General features: G+C 35.5%; 1 protein-coding gene across 5 annotated transcripts in view; it reads left to right on the top strand.

Annotated features, from left to right (window-relative positions):
- The window catches only part of SCN2A (sodium voltage-gated channel alpha subunit 2), a 147,184-nt gene that overhangs the window by 118,064 nt on the left and 16,073 nt on the right, over positions 1 to 13,047 (top strand). For all 5 annotated transcript variants that reach the window (XM_012440617.3, XM_064382655.1, XM_012440619.3 and 2 more), the window contains 4 exons: positions 3,537 to 3,657; positions 5,739 to 5,893; positions 8,601 to 8,774; positions 11,671 to 11,793. In XM_012440617.3, coding sequence (XP_012296040.1) covers positions 3,537 to 3,657; positions 5,739 to 5,893; positions 8,601 to 8,774; positions 11,671 to 11,793 — 573 coding nt within the window. The remainder of the gene's footprint in view (positions 1 to 3,536; positions 3,658 to 5,738; positions 5,894 to 8,600; positions 8,775 to 11,670; positions 11,794 to 13,047) is intronic.

The raw sequence follows: 13,047 nt of genomic DNA, 5'->3' as shown, positions 1-13,047 counted from the left end.
TTTGACAAAATGATTAAACTCACATTTCCTTCTCTAAATAAATACCGGATTGGCTGATGTTAAGAATCAATGTGCAGCTTCGATTCTTTGTTATTTGTAAATCAAGTACCACAAAAGTAAAAGTATTCAAGTAACACATGTGACAGATCCTGTGCTGCTCCACTTCAGAGGACAGTGGGGAAGGATGAGATTGCCTCTCCTTAAAGAGGTTCCATTCACCACTGGGACTTGACATAGAGTGAAAAGAGAGAAAACACTGTCAACATGATTTAGTAATAGTTTTCCTGACTCCGCAGTTAAACTATAATTTACCTAATACACTCTCACATTAGGTCTGAATAATTGGCAGACTGGTTTCGAGACAGTACTCCTAAGAGTTGTTTATCATTGCCTACACAATTCAGAATCTTGAAGGATTTGTGTTACTCTGCAATTAAGAGAGAATATCGTGTGTATTCTTTTGAATGTGAAAGTAAATATTAGATAGGAAGTGTTATAAGTAGTTAGTGGTTAGATAAAAGAGTCTTTGCACTGGTCATTCATTCACCCAACAAACATTTATGAAACACGAACATTGGTGATAGGTGTCAGCAATGCAAGGATGGCAAAAACATGATCTTTTCTCCAAAAAAATTAAGTCTGATGAGATGCGTTTTCTAGAAACACAAAATACTTTTAAATTGAGCTTTGGAAAAAGTAAAAACTTGACCTTTCAGTAGATAAATATTTGTCTTTACGAAAAAGGCATCTATTAATTCTACATCAGAACTAAGGTAGCCCACTAAAATGAAAGGGAGCAATGTTAATTCTTCTACTTTTAATGTGATTTAAATAAGAAAACATAGTAATGGCTTTTGTGATTTGAAATTACAGAGCAAATGAATAAAAAAGCAATTAAAAAAAAATCAACATGTTTCTCATTTTCAGCCAAGTACAGCAAACTCTGGTTGATACTCTCTAATTTTAACCTTGGATCAAACTATTCAGCAAATTGCTAATTTGAACAGGCTATAGAAAACAGACAATGTATCTTAGCAATTCATTCAATACCTAATGAACAGCATTTTGGCAATTCAATATTGAGCTATATTGGTGTATTATCCATAGGGCCTAGAACATGGCTCCTGCACCCAAATGTCTTACAAGCATGTTAAAGTACCCTGAATACATCTGTGTGAAATAATTTGACCCATACATTATCAAGGTTCAAGATGTATGATAAGCCATGAAAAGGTTGGTGAACAGCCTAGGGTATATATGGTGAGTGAAGATGGATGGAAGAAATTAGGATTCCAGATTTACTGGGGAGACATTATGAAAGCAAGGAAGCATGATTGTTGCAAAATAAACAGTGAAGAAAGAAATGATGTGGTGGCATAAGTCTTCCCAAAATCACTTAAAGTATTAGCAACCCAGCTACTTGGCAGCAGGAGTGATAATTGATGTTACAGGAATCCTATTTAAACTTATGCACATTTTGAATGAAGATTTTCTTTAATACACTGTCTGGTGACTTCTCCCAATCACTGTCAAGAGCTAGACTTCATTATGTTATAATGTCTTTCATTCATTTATTCACTCACCCATTCATCTTTTTAAGCAAAATTTCTTAAGTACCTGTAACATACTTAGCACTGATGTAGGTTCTGATACAGTCATTCAGCAATGCCAGCCTAAGCATTTGCAGAACCTTGAATATGGATCCTCATTTTTCCTTTGGGGTCGTCCTCCAAGTCTTACTCCGTTCTGTGTTTACAGTGTGGACCTTATTCTTAAAAGGAATATTTTTCATTTCTTAATGTGGATTGTCTATACTTCCATCAGATGTGACTAAGCTATAGTTTTTCTGATTATCTGTATTATTTTCCAACATGCTGCAAGTGATAGGATCAGTATTATCAGGTCTCTAATAGCATAACAGCTTTATGTGAACTAGATATATTAAAACGAGAAGATTTTTTTAGTCAATTACGTGTATAGAAACTTAGTTATACTTAGAATACAACCCAAAGGATAGGAAATTAGAAAAACATGCAATGTTTCAGCTGAGAACAAATATATTCAAATTTTAATGACAAAGATACTAGAATTGTTTTTCCAGTAATTTGATATACCTGATAAATTTTTTTAAAAAATCAACAACCTTCAAGTACCTTATAATATATAATCACTGATTTAACTTTTTTGGACAAATTAAAATATCATCCTCAAACTAATTCAAAGCAGGCAGAAGTATCTAATACTTATGTCTCTGTCATTGGCATTGTTAAATTACATGAGACAAAAGCGTTTTTAATCTCATATATATCATACATCAATTTTTTAAGTTATCAGCATCAATATGCTAAAGAAATATTTTATATAAGAAAATTATTTTCATAAAATAAAGAAACCATCTTTCTAGAGAAAATCCATATAATCCTTAGCCCAAATATAAATGTAACGTTTCCAGTACTGACTACAGCATCCATTTTATTCTAGTTTAACATACTTCAGTGTGCATTTTATCATGTGCTTACCTCATCCTTTTTATAAAGTAGCTCTTAATAGCTCAACCATTCCTAATGTTATGCACTAATGGTAATAACATTGTAACAGGTCCGAGAATGCTGTGGCCCAAACTACTCTGATTCCTGTGTGGCACTCACACCTGGCCCTGCATCATTGCTGCAGCACTTTAAGACCAGGTTAAAGACTGGGATCCTTTCATGCATGCTGATCCCAAGAATGGACCTACCTGGCTAAAGTTTATTGCCTTTCAATATATAAAACAACTTCTATTATATTTTTCTTTTGGTGATATTTGATTTAATCTAAAGGAAAACAAAAGAACAACTAAATATTCATTTCTGCCTGTACTAACAGGGCAGGTAAGAGTGCCAGAGTAACAAGTAGTTTCCAAATGCACAATGAAACACAGGAGTGCATTGGCCAAAGAGAATGCAAAATATCAGCTCTTGCTATATAGCTAACAATGTGCTGCTCTTTTCAGAATTAGAAAATTATAGAATATATTTATTAACAATCAGTGGTATATGTTTTCATGTCAATGAAAAGTGGATAAATTTAGATTGTTGCTGTTTATGTGCATTCGATCAAATCTTTTCTGCATTTGACATGAAAATACACTTGTGCAGCTTTCATTGGTTGGGTCACAATTTTAGAATAAAACAAACTATTTGCAATCCATTTGCAAACTAATATATAAAAGCAAGATCACAGATGATTATATGACTCTGACAGCTTACGTAAGCTTTCTGCAGGATTTTCTTTCGGAATCTCTATGTGTGGACTCAAACAAAACTTATTTCAGTTGTTAGCGCCATATTTTAAAGAAAAAAAAATACTATTGTGTTGTATCTAATCTTGTGACCCCCGACCTTACCAAAGCAGATTGGCATTATGTTTAAGTTATTCTTAAATTACAGATCAAGAAAATGCATACAGAAGACGGGGGTGGGGGAGGCACACCTAATTAACTTTTACTTTTGGATTAAAGAAAATAACTAAGTGCTTTTTGTGGAATTGATTTTCAGAAGCTAAATGCAACTAGTTCATCTGAAGGCAGCACCGTTGATATAGGAGCTCCCGCTGAGGGAGAACAGCCTGAGGCTGAACCCGAGGAATCCCTTGAACCTGAAGCCTGTTTTACAGAAGGTAAGCAAAACAATGATGTATGTGGTCTTTTGTATCATCTCATCTATCCATTTTTTCCCTGTTTATTTAAATGTCTGTTCATCTCTTACCATCTATCTCTATCTATCTATCTTGTAATCTTCCTTCCCTATCCAACAACTGTTCATTTATTTGTTTTTTTGCATTTGCTGTTTGAAAACAAATGCAACTTTTTAAAAGGCAAAGTTTAATTTATGTAATTAGATACTTTCACTTTTATGGATCCTTTTCAACTCTAAGAAATATTACTAACTGACTTTTCTGTGGCCTTTTAAAATATCTTACAGGAGAGAAAGCCAAATCACACACATCTCTCTTTAGGTTTAAAAATTAAATAGATAAGGATGTGAGAGAAATAATTTATCATGTACTGTTTTGTGATATTACAATGGGTACTAATTGATAAGTGCACCCTTAAATCTGTCCTTAAGTAACAGCTCCTGTTTCAGTCAAGATCAAATATTTTTTATTATTTCTGAACAAAGATAATAAAAATGCCAAAACATACTATGGGTTATATGATATGGGGCAACATGTCACTGGAATAATTGCAAAAGGATTTTTCTAAAGAAAGCTAAAGTTGTGTTATTTGGGGTATGGATCAGTTATATACTGTAATAGCAATGCTGTGTATCAAACCACCTAAAACCCTGGGCCCTAAGCTACTTTTCTAGTTTTGACTCCTACTTCCTTTTGTGCAACTCACGGGATTTCTTGTCACTACGTTTTACTTGTATCGTTGTTTCTCCATTCTTACAGCTACATTTTATACATATGGCTCTTATATATCCTCAAGATCTAGTCACAAATCCATTTCCTCCATAAAGCTCAGAAATTAAAGTTTACCAGAAAACTCTCATAGTACTTTGTTTTATGATATTTGTTGCTTTTGGTAACTATAGAATTGTAGACAAATTGCCCCAACTTAAAATGTACATTCTTTGAGAGCAAGGCTATGTTTTACATGTTATAGTATTATAATTTGTTCTATGCAATTTTTTGACAATAGCACATACTCAGTAAGTATTTGTTGAAGAGCCTTTGATCTAGCAATCCACAAATGATACAAAGGTGTTTATTAGATTGTTATTGATAATGACCAGATTTAACGCAAACTAAGTATTCAATAATAGTGGAATAGGGCTGGGCACAGTGGCTCATGACTATAATCCCTGCACTTTGGGAGGCCGGGGCAGGCGGATCACTTGAGGTCAGGAGCTCAAGACCACCTGGGCCAACATGGTGAGACCCCATCTCTATTAAAAATGTAAAAATTGGCCAGATGTAGTGGCATAAGCCTGTAATCCCAGCTGCTTGGGAGGTTGAGGCAGGCGATTTGCTTGAACCCAGGAGTTGGAGGCTGCAGTGAGCCGAGATCATGCCATTGCACTCCAGCCTGGATGACAGAATGAGACTCCCCCTCAAAACAAAACAAAACAAAACAAAAAAACAAAACCGTGAACTAATCATAATTCAAATACATAAAATGTCTATATAGAGTGGAATTACACTCATAGGATAAGGACAGGATGGGAATACCAACTTTTGGTAAGTTTATTTTCCTTTTGGTTCTTCTCTTTTTTTATATATTGTGTTTTTATAATGTAATGCAATCCATTATAGTAGTGCTGTAAACATAAAAATAAATATTTATTAAACCCCGTCTCTACTAATACAAAAAATTAGCTGGGCATGGTGGCGTGTGCCTGTAATCCCAGCTACTCAGGAGGCTGAGGCAGGAGAATTGCCTGAACCCAGGAGGCGGAGGTTGCGGTGAGCCGAGATCGCGCCATTGCACTCCAGCCTGGGTAACGAGCGAAACTCCGTCTCAAAAAAAAAAATAAATAAATAAATAAATAAATAAATAAATAAATATTTATTAACAAATGATTAAGAAGCCATATAGATAATTTTAAGATAGCTTCTGTAAGTGGAAGTTATCTTAAAAATTAAAGTTATTTGTAATGTATTATCAGTTAATAATGTAGATGAATCTCCCACCAACACAAATATACCTAATCAAAGACTAATTTTTTTCTTTATTTTTTTCCTGTGTATTTTAGACTGTGTACGGAAGTTCAAGTGTTGTCAGATAAGCATAGAAGAAGGCAAAGGGAAACTTTGGTGGAATTTGAGGAAAACGTGCTATAAGATAGTGGAGCACAATTGGTTCGAAACCTTCATTGTCTTTATGATTCTGCTGAGCAGTGGGGCTCTGGTAGGTAATGCACGATCCACTCCTTCACCTTTCACCTGAAATCTTTTCCCTTTTTCTTCAATCAACTCATATTGCCCACTTTTAAATTAAGGTATTTGTAAGAATGAGAAGAAATATGTGTGATGTGTTTAGCATAGTATGAGAGGCTCAGTAAACAGTAACTTTTATTACTCTGGAGTAGCCCTCAGGTGGAGCCAAATTCAGATCATTATGGGTTCTTGAAATGTTTAAATAAGGATCTTTCTGACTTTTAGTTATCAGAGGCAGTTCTTATTAAGACTGTCTATGTAGACATGATGTAAGATTATCAGCTAAGTATCAAACTAAGCACGATATTTCCCTGACCCCTTCGTGGGTGAACTTGGATGTGTGGGCGCCGGCAGGAGTAAACTCCACTCACTCCCTGCTTCACCCCCGCAGGAGGTGGAGCATAGGTGAGAGGGTGCAGGAACCAGTGTGAGCACTTTTGGGCACTGGCAAGAGTGAAGTCCATACCCACCCCGCAGCAGCATCTAGGGGAGGGTGCCCTCAATCCTTGAAGGCCCAGAGGAAGTGTTACAGTGCCCTTGTAGCTTTGCCATCCGTGGATGGCTTAAGTGTTAACAGTTCAGTTGGAGGGTCAGTATGACAGCCTTTTGTACCTACACTCGTGGTGCCCAAGTTATTTGTCCAGCGTCCAGGAGGAATGAGGTTTCATGAAGGACTTGAAGATGGTAAATGTGGGAGATTTTATTGCCAGTGAAAGTGGCTCACAGAGGAAAGGGAGGGAACAGGAAGGTAGTCTTTCCCTGGAGTCTGGCCATCCCTAGCTAGACTCCTCCAAAGTCATGCCATCAAGCTGTCCCTCTGATGCCAAGCCCCTTCTCTCTGATGTCCAACTGAAGTCTCTGATGTCCAGCTCCTCCTCCTGTCTGCCAGTTGAGTTCTGGGGTTTATATACGGTTTATATAGGATGGGGGGCAGGGTACACCATGAGTGGCTTTGGAAAAAGGCAACATTTGATTGGGAAAACAGGGATATATATTCTCACTTTGGACCACAGTTTCAGGCTTGAAGGTGGGGCCCTCACCAGGTACCGCCCCCTTCTGCCCAGAGTTTCTCTGCCTCCTGTTTCTATCAAAATCGCTTAAAATAAACTCCATGCTGCAGGGAACTCCCTTGTCTTCCTCATGTTAATTCACTCTTCCAACCACAGTGAATGATAAGACTAACTTAATTGCTGACTAGCAGAAAAGTGATGGCTTTACAAACTTATGTCTGATTTCATTCAAAGAAATGATCAATTGGATCAAAATATTGATTAAAATGATATGACTTATTTTCTTAATTGGTGATACAAATGTGGTTGCATTCCTTTTACTGTTTCAATTTAATCAATCACTAGAGTGTTTGGTGAGTTGATTTCATTAGGAGAATTACTGCATTGAATCTGGAGGCCTTTAAGCCGAATTCTGTATCCTGCCATATATTCAGTTTAAAGAGGATCAGCCATGCTTTATTTTCTTTTCCTTTTTTTTGAGACAGCATCTTGCTATAGCCCAGGCTGGAGTACAGTGGTATTATCTCAACTCACCACAGCACCTCCACCTCTTGGGTTCACCCCATTCTAGTGCCTTAACCTCCCAGGTAGCTGGGGTTATAGGTGTGAGCCATCACACCTGGCTAATTTTTGTATTTTTAGTAGGGACTGGGTTTTGCCATGTTGGCCAGGCTGGTCTTGAACTCCTGGCCTCAAGAGATCTGTACACCTGGCTTCTCAAAGTGCTGGAACTACAGGCATAAGCCACTGTGCCTTGCCAGTCATGCTTTCTAAAGCCAAGTAAAGAGAGAACTATGAAGTCTCATCAGTGACTAGTATCTTTGCTGTGGGAGCTCTTTGTTCTCAGTTACACCCAGTCAGTTCTCACCAAATTGCATACACATGCAGGCACAGTGACTGGCTCCTGAGGGGTTTACAGCTTCAGCTGTAAGCAGAGCCCAGAAACCCTTAGGTCTTTGTATGGAGCTCTGGTTACAAGCCTTGATTCCTGTTACCTAAAACAGAAACTGTTCCTTTTCTTTAAGCCAGGGTGCCAGGTTTTCCTGATAATTTTTCCGATAAGAAGATTAAGTTAGATAAGTATTATTTTCATTACAGAAGCCTCCGGAGTTCCTGCAAATGAGTTCTACAGTCTTTCTCAAGGGCTCTGCAAAATTTTGTCAAAGGGAATTTCCAAACGTACACCCTTCTACACACATACACACACACACACACACACACACACACACACACACAGAGATATGACTAGAAAGTGAGAGATGACAATCCTTTCCTTTTTCCATACTTGAGGGACCTCCCTGCTTTATATCTGCATTACTAGAGGGTGCATTCCATTGAGTCTGCACTGAATGAGGCCAATCTATTCCCAGATGTTCAGCTGCCTCCTGATCTAGAGAGAAGCAGCTGGCAGTCTCTCAAAAATTTTAAGCTCTTTGGGGTTACACTGAGACCAAAATTTAAAAATTACTGAAACCCTTCGCTGACTGAAATGCCCAGTCAATAGTCAGTTATGATCAGATAATGATAAAGTAAAATTCAGCCATGGCAAACATTAAATCTTCAAGCCTTAGGCCCCTGATAAGAGCTTGCATCATTTCCTTTTTTAAGAAGACATCAATTAGAGACTGTTTCTGATCATAAAATTTAATAGAATTTTTTGACTTACAGGCCTTTGAAGATATATACATTGAGCAGCGAAAAACCATTAAGACCATGTTAGAATATGCTGACAAGGTTTTCACTTACATATTCATCCTGGAAATGCTGCTAAAGTGGGTTGCATATGGTTTTCAAGTGTATTTTACCAATGCCTGGTGCTGGCTCGACTTCCTGATTGTTGATGTGAGTATGCTGCACTTTGCTGTTTCATTTGTTGGCATATAGGTACTAGGTCCAGCATTGGTGCCTGACCAGACTAGGCACTCAATAACACTGTGTCAGCCCAAATGTAAACTATGTTTCTCGTTTCACAGTGAGAGAATGTCCCAAAACATTTTTTGCCAATTTAAATACACGTATATTCATTGATAAAAGTCAAATGCCATCATACTATACGAATTCATTTAGTTTCAAATTAATTTTAAAATCTCAAGTTATGCCAAACAAAATATGAATTTAGAAATTTTGCTTTTTGCACTCTCACATTTCACAAAATAATTGTATTTAAATTTTTCGCAGGCATCTTTGACCTTCATATCTTTGTCATCACTAGAGCCTATTGAGAAGTTTAGGGCACACAGATGGATCATTAATTACAAAGAAATTTGAAAGCTCAAAAAGCAAGAGACACCACTTGATTTGTATGATAGTAGAAGCAAATTGGCTATTGACCAAATATTCCAAAGTTTTATTTAAGTACATTGGTGTTGAAATAAAATAAGATAGCATATCAAAATATAAGAGGATTTTAAAATAATTGAATATGAGGCAAATCTACTATTAAATATAACATAAATGTAACATGCAGAATTACATTAACAGTCTTCTGGAAATAAAGGAAGACAATAAGTAATATTTAAAACTACATGTGTCTGGACATTACGAACAATAGAAAATGTACCAAAACTATAACCGTTCTTTTATTTGTATAATGGGATTATACATGGTACTATTTTTTCCTCTGTTTTCTGTATGTGCTTATAATAGGTTGGCAAATCTATAAAAACATCTGATATTTAATATGTCTATTTAAAGATAAAATTATGAAGTCAACACCACTTGATTATAAAGAAACTCTTAAGAGAAATCTAGCTGTCCTGCACCTAATGATCATATTACCCAAAGTACTCTGATATTTACCTTTTTAGATTTAAGAAAACTGTTACGATAGTATATTAAACTGATAAATACTTTGCTTTAAGTCAAATATGCTTATTGCTCATCTATTTCATTATGAAACATACAAATACAAATAAGTCATTTTTCTAGTCCTGCAGAAGCTTACAGTTGAAAAGTGAGGACAGATGTGTAGACAGTAAATCGATACCTGTGTTAGAAGTGCCACCTCTTTACTTGAGGCAGGTGAAAAGGCTTCAAGAAAGAAGTGGAATGTGAGCTGGAACTTGGGAGATGAGAATACCAGCAGGCACAGCTGAGGGAGGAACACTGATTCCTTAAAACATTGGCACATGACATGCAGGGTGGGCTGCAGAAACAGCCCAACATCATTGTGATGGGATGATAAGATAAGAAAGATAACTTTGAGAAGAGTTTGAAGAACCTGACATGCCATCCAAAGAAATTTAGACTTAGGATTTTATAAAGAGGAAGCTATTGAAGAATTACATATAGGAAGTGACAAGACCCAGGCTTGTTCTTTTAGGGAGAGAAGTTAGGTGGAGGTGTGAATAATAAAAAGAGGATTATTTAGAGATCAAAACACCAATTAGGAGATTGCGGCAATGCCCCAGAAAGAGAAGGCCTACATTTATCTCCTTTTTCACATTTAGCTCTGCAAGTCACATAAAATTGAACATTTTACAACCTCTTTTAATAAGCCAGTAAATACTACCCCATTCAGAATATTTTCCTATGTCTAACTTGTATCTTTTATCCTTTAACTTATGCTTATCTCTTTTTGGTTCTGTCTTCAGAGAAGGTAAAGTACTACAGGTCCTTGTGTCTTAAATACAGAAAAGCTTCACAAGTAATGATGATTCAGTAACTATTTTTCAATTATCTGTGAAGAGGGCACTTACAAAGCCTAGAGTTTGGATTTTAAGGGAACTGTATGAACTATGTAAGACAAAATTTTGTAGCTCATTTTTTTTTCTGTATTCAAGAGGCTTCACTTTAAAATTGCATGTGCAAAATTATTTTGAATAAGTTGTTTTTTATAACAACTTTCTATGTGCTTATTTTCCTTAAAACTTATATTTTTCAAATATATATTAACATTATCCTCTTAAATTATTTATTTTTATTTATCTGCCTTTGAAATTCAGTTGCACTTTAGAACAAAATATCTTTACTTAGCTTATATTGTTTTAATATTTTTCTATATGTTTTCAAAGGAAATTGGACACATGTATGTACCCATGACAGTTTTTCTTTTCCTTTTTAGCTAAGACTTTTAAACTTTTATCAGCTACATTAGTTATCTGTATGAATAACTAAAGAAAACATTGAATTTTCTAATTTGTTATAATAAAATCTTAACTTTTTTATTCACTAATTTTGTCTGACTTAATGGTATTATGCCCTTCACTCTGAAATTTACAAATATCAAACAAAGCTGCTTTTTAGAGGCCTAGACCTTTTTAAATGTATCCATGTTCATATTCACCAGTGGTTTGTACAGTTTACTTGTGTGCCAAATGTTACTTTCTCTTTCAGGTCTGCTCAATATGATTAGAAATGACACAGAAATAAGTTTTACAGATATGTAGAGGGAGATCACATTTCTCCCTCTCACTTTATTTACTAATTTTTTTGCTTTTAATTTTTTAAAAACATTTCTTACCAAGAATCTTGAAAAAAAAAGAACACATTATAAAAAAGGACTTCTTTTTTTATAAGCGTTCACAGACTAGGATCATTAGCCTCACCCTAGGAACCTGTAAAAATGCAAATTCTTAGCCCTCTCCTAAACTTACTAAACCAGACTCTGCTATTGGTGTTTTTAACAAAAGTTAAAAACGAAAGTTTGAGAATTACTGATTCATTGCATAAAGCAAGGTTGAACTGTGTAGACATTTTTGTGTGTAAATAAGAAAATTGTGTTGCTTTTTCTGTATAGGTCTCATTGGTTAGCTTAACTGCAAATGCCTTGGGTTACTCAGAACTTGGTGCCATCAAATCCCTCAGAACACTAAGAGCTCTGAGGCCACTGAGAGCCTTGTCCCGGTTTGAAGGAATGAGGGTAAGACTGAATGCTTTAGAATTTGTCAGAATTATTATTGAGAGTAGACTGACACTTCGTACCATAGAAATGTCAAATTTATGGAGAATTTGTGTCTTATGCATTCATACTGACATAGCTAATCAATCAAAAATAATATTTACCAGATGCCCATAATACTTGGCACTGCTCGAGTCACTCACAGTGTATCATGCCAGAAGGACTGTTTCTAATTAGCTAGATTTTCACTCGGTGGAAAATCTCTATAGTTATGTTGCTGATTTGAATCAGGATTATTTATGTTCACTCCATTTATAAATGTGCAGGAAATCCTACTTGCTGTAGTTTAAACCTACCAAATCATTGCTCATCATTTTTTCACTGCTCCATTAGGTTACACTTTGAGTCTTTTGATGTCTGAATCAGGCCTTTTAGTTCTTAAACACAGGCTGAGATGGCTAAAAAGTAGGTCAATTGGAAATCTAACGCTCATTTAGAAGAGTGGTACAAAAGAACAGAGGAGTTTGTGCTGACATTTGTCATTTCCTGAGGCACAAAACCTGAGACCACATACCCTCACCACCTAAAAAAATGATGATGCCCTGTCTCAGTGGTTTTAGCTGGTTCAAAGGGGATTTTTAGAAAATGATACTTTTTGTGATATTTGCAAGCAGTTACTTAGACCTCATCTGCATTTTACAAACACAACAAGAGATGAATGGTGTGTGTAGATGTGTGTGCCTGTATATGCATGTTTACATAGAAAAGAGTTATTAGCTGTTAAATTCTTTTTATTTTACCAATTTGAAATGCGTTTTTGCAGTAGAAGGCTTAATAAACAAAGGTATCAAACTTTCAGTACCAGAATACTTTTTATATTTTCTTTGTGGAATTCGATCCCCAAGTGTTCTCTTTTACTGTCAAATTTTGGATAGCAAATTGTATGGTTTGTATGATTTTTTAAAGTGATGTTCACTTCTGTATTCATGTCACTATTTATACTCTTAGTTGTTTTTGGCATTTACTGTTAGTTCCATCCTTTGAGGTAATTTGCTATATGTATATTATTACCTCTCAAGAAAACATTCTCCAGTATAAAATTTGTTTTACACTCTTCTGAATTATAATTTTAAAATTCTTATTTGGGGCTACCAGAGTCTAGTTTCTAACCAATATTCAACTTTGAAAGATGTATTTTTTCTCATTTGGCTGTTTTTTAAATAATGTTTAAAAATAAGCAAATATTTGTTGTTGGCTTTTCATTTATTGTTCCTT

Source organism: Aotus nancymaae, unplaced genomic scaffold, assembly GCF_030222135.1.
Source record: "Aotus nancymaae isolate 86718 unplaced genomic scaffold, 86718_ANA_hifiasm-v0.15.2.pri h1tg000029l, whole genome shotgun sequence".
Lineage (NCBI taxonomy): Eukaryota > Metazoa > Chordata > Mammalia > Primates > Aotidae > Aotus > Aotus nancymaae.
Note: the sequence above shows the minus strand (reverse complement) of the source record. Positions and strands in the feature narration are given on the sequence as shown.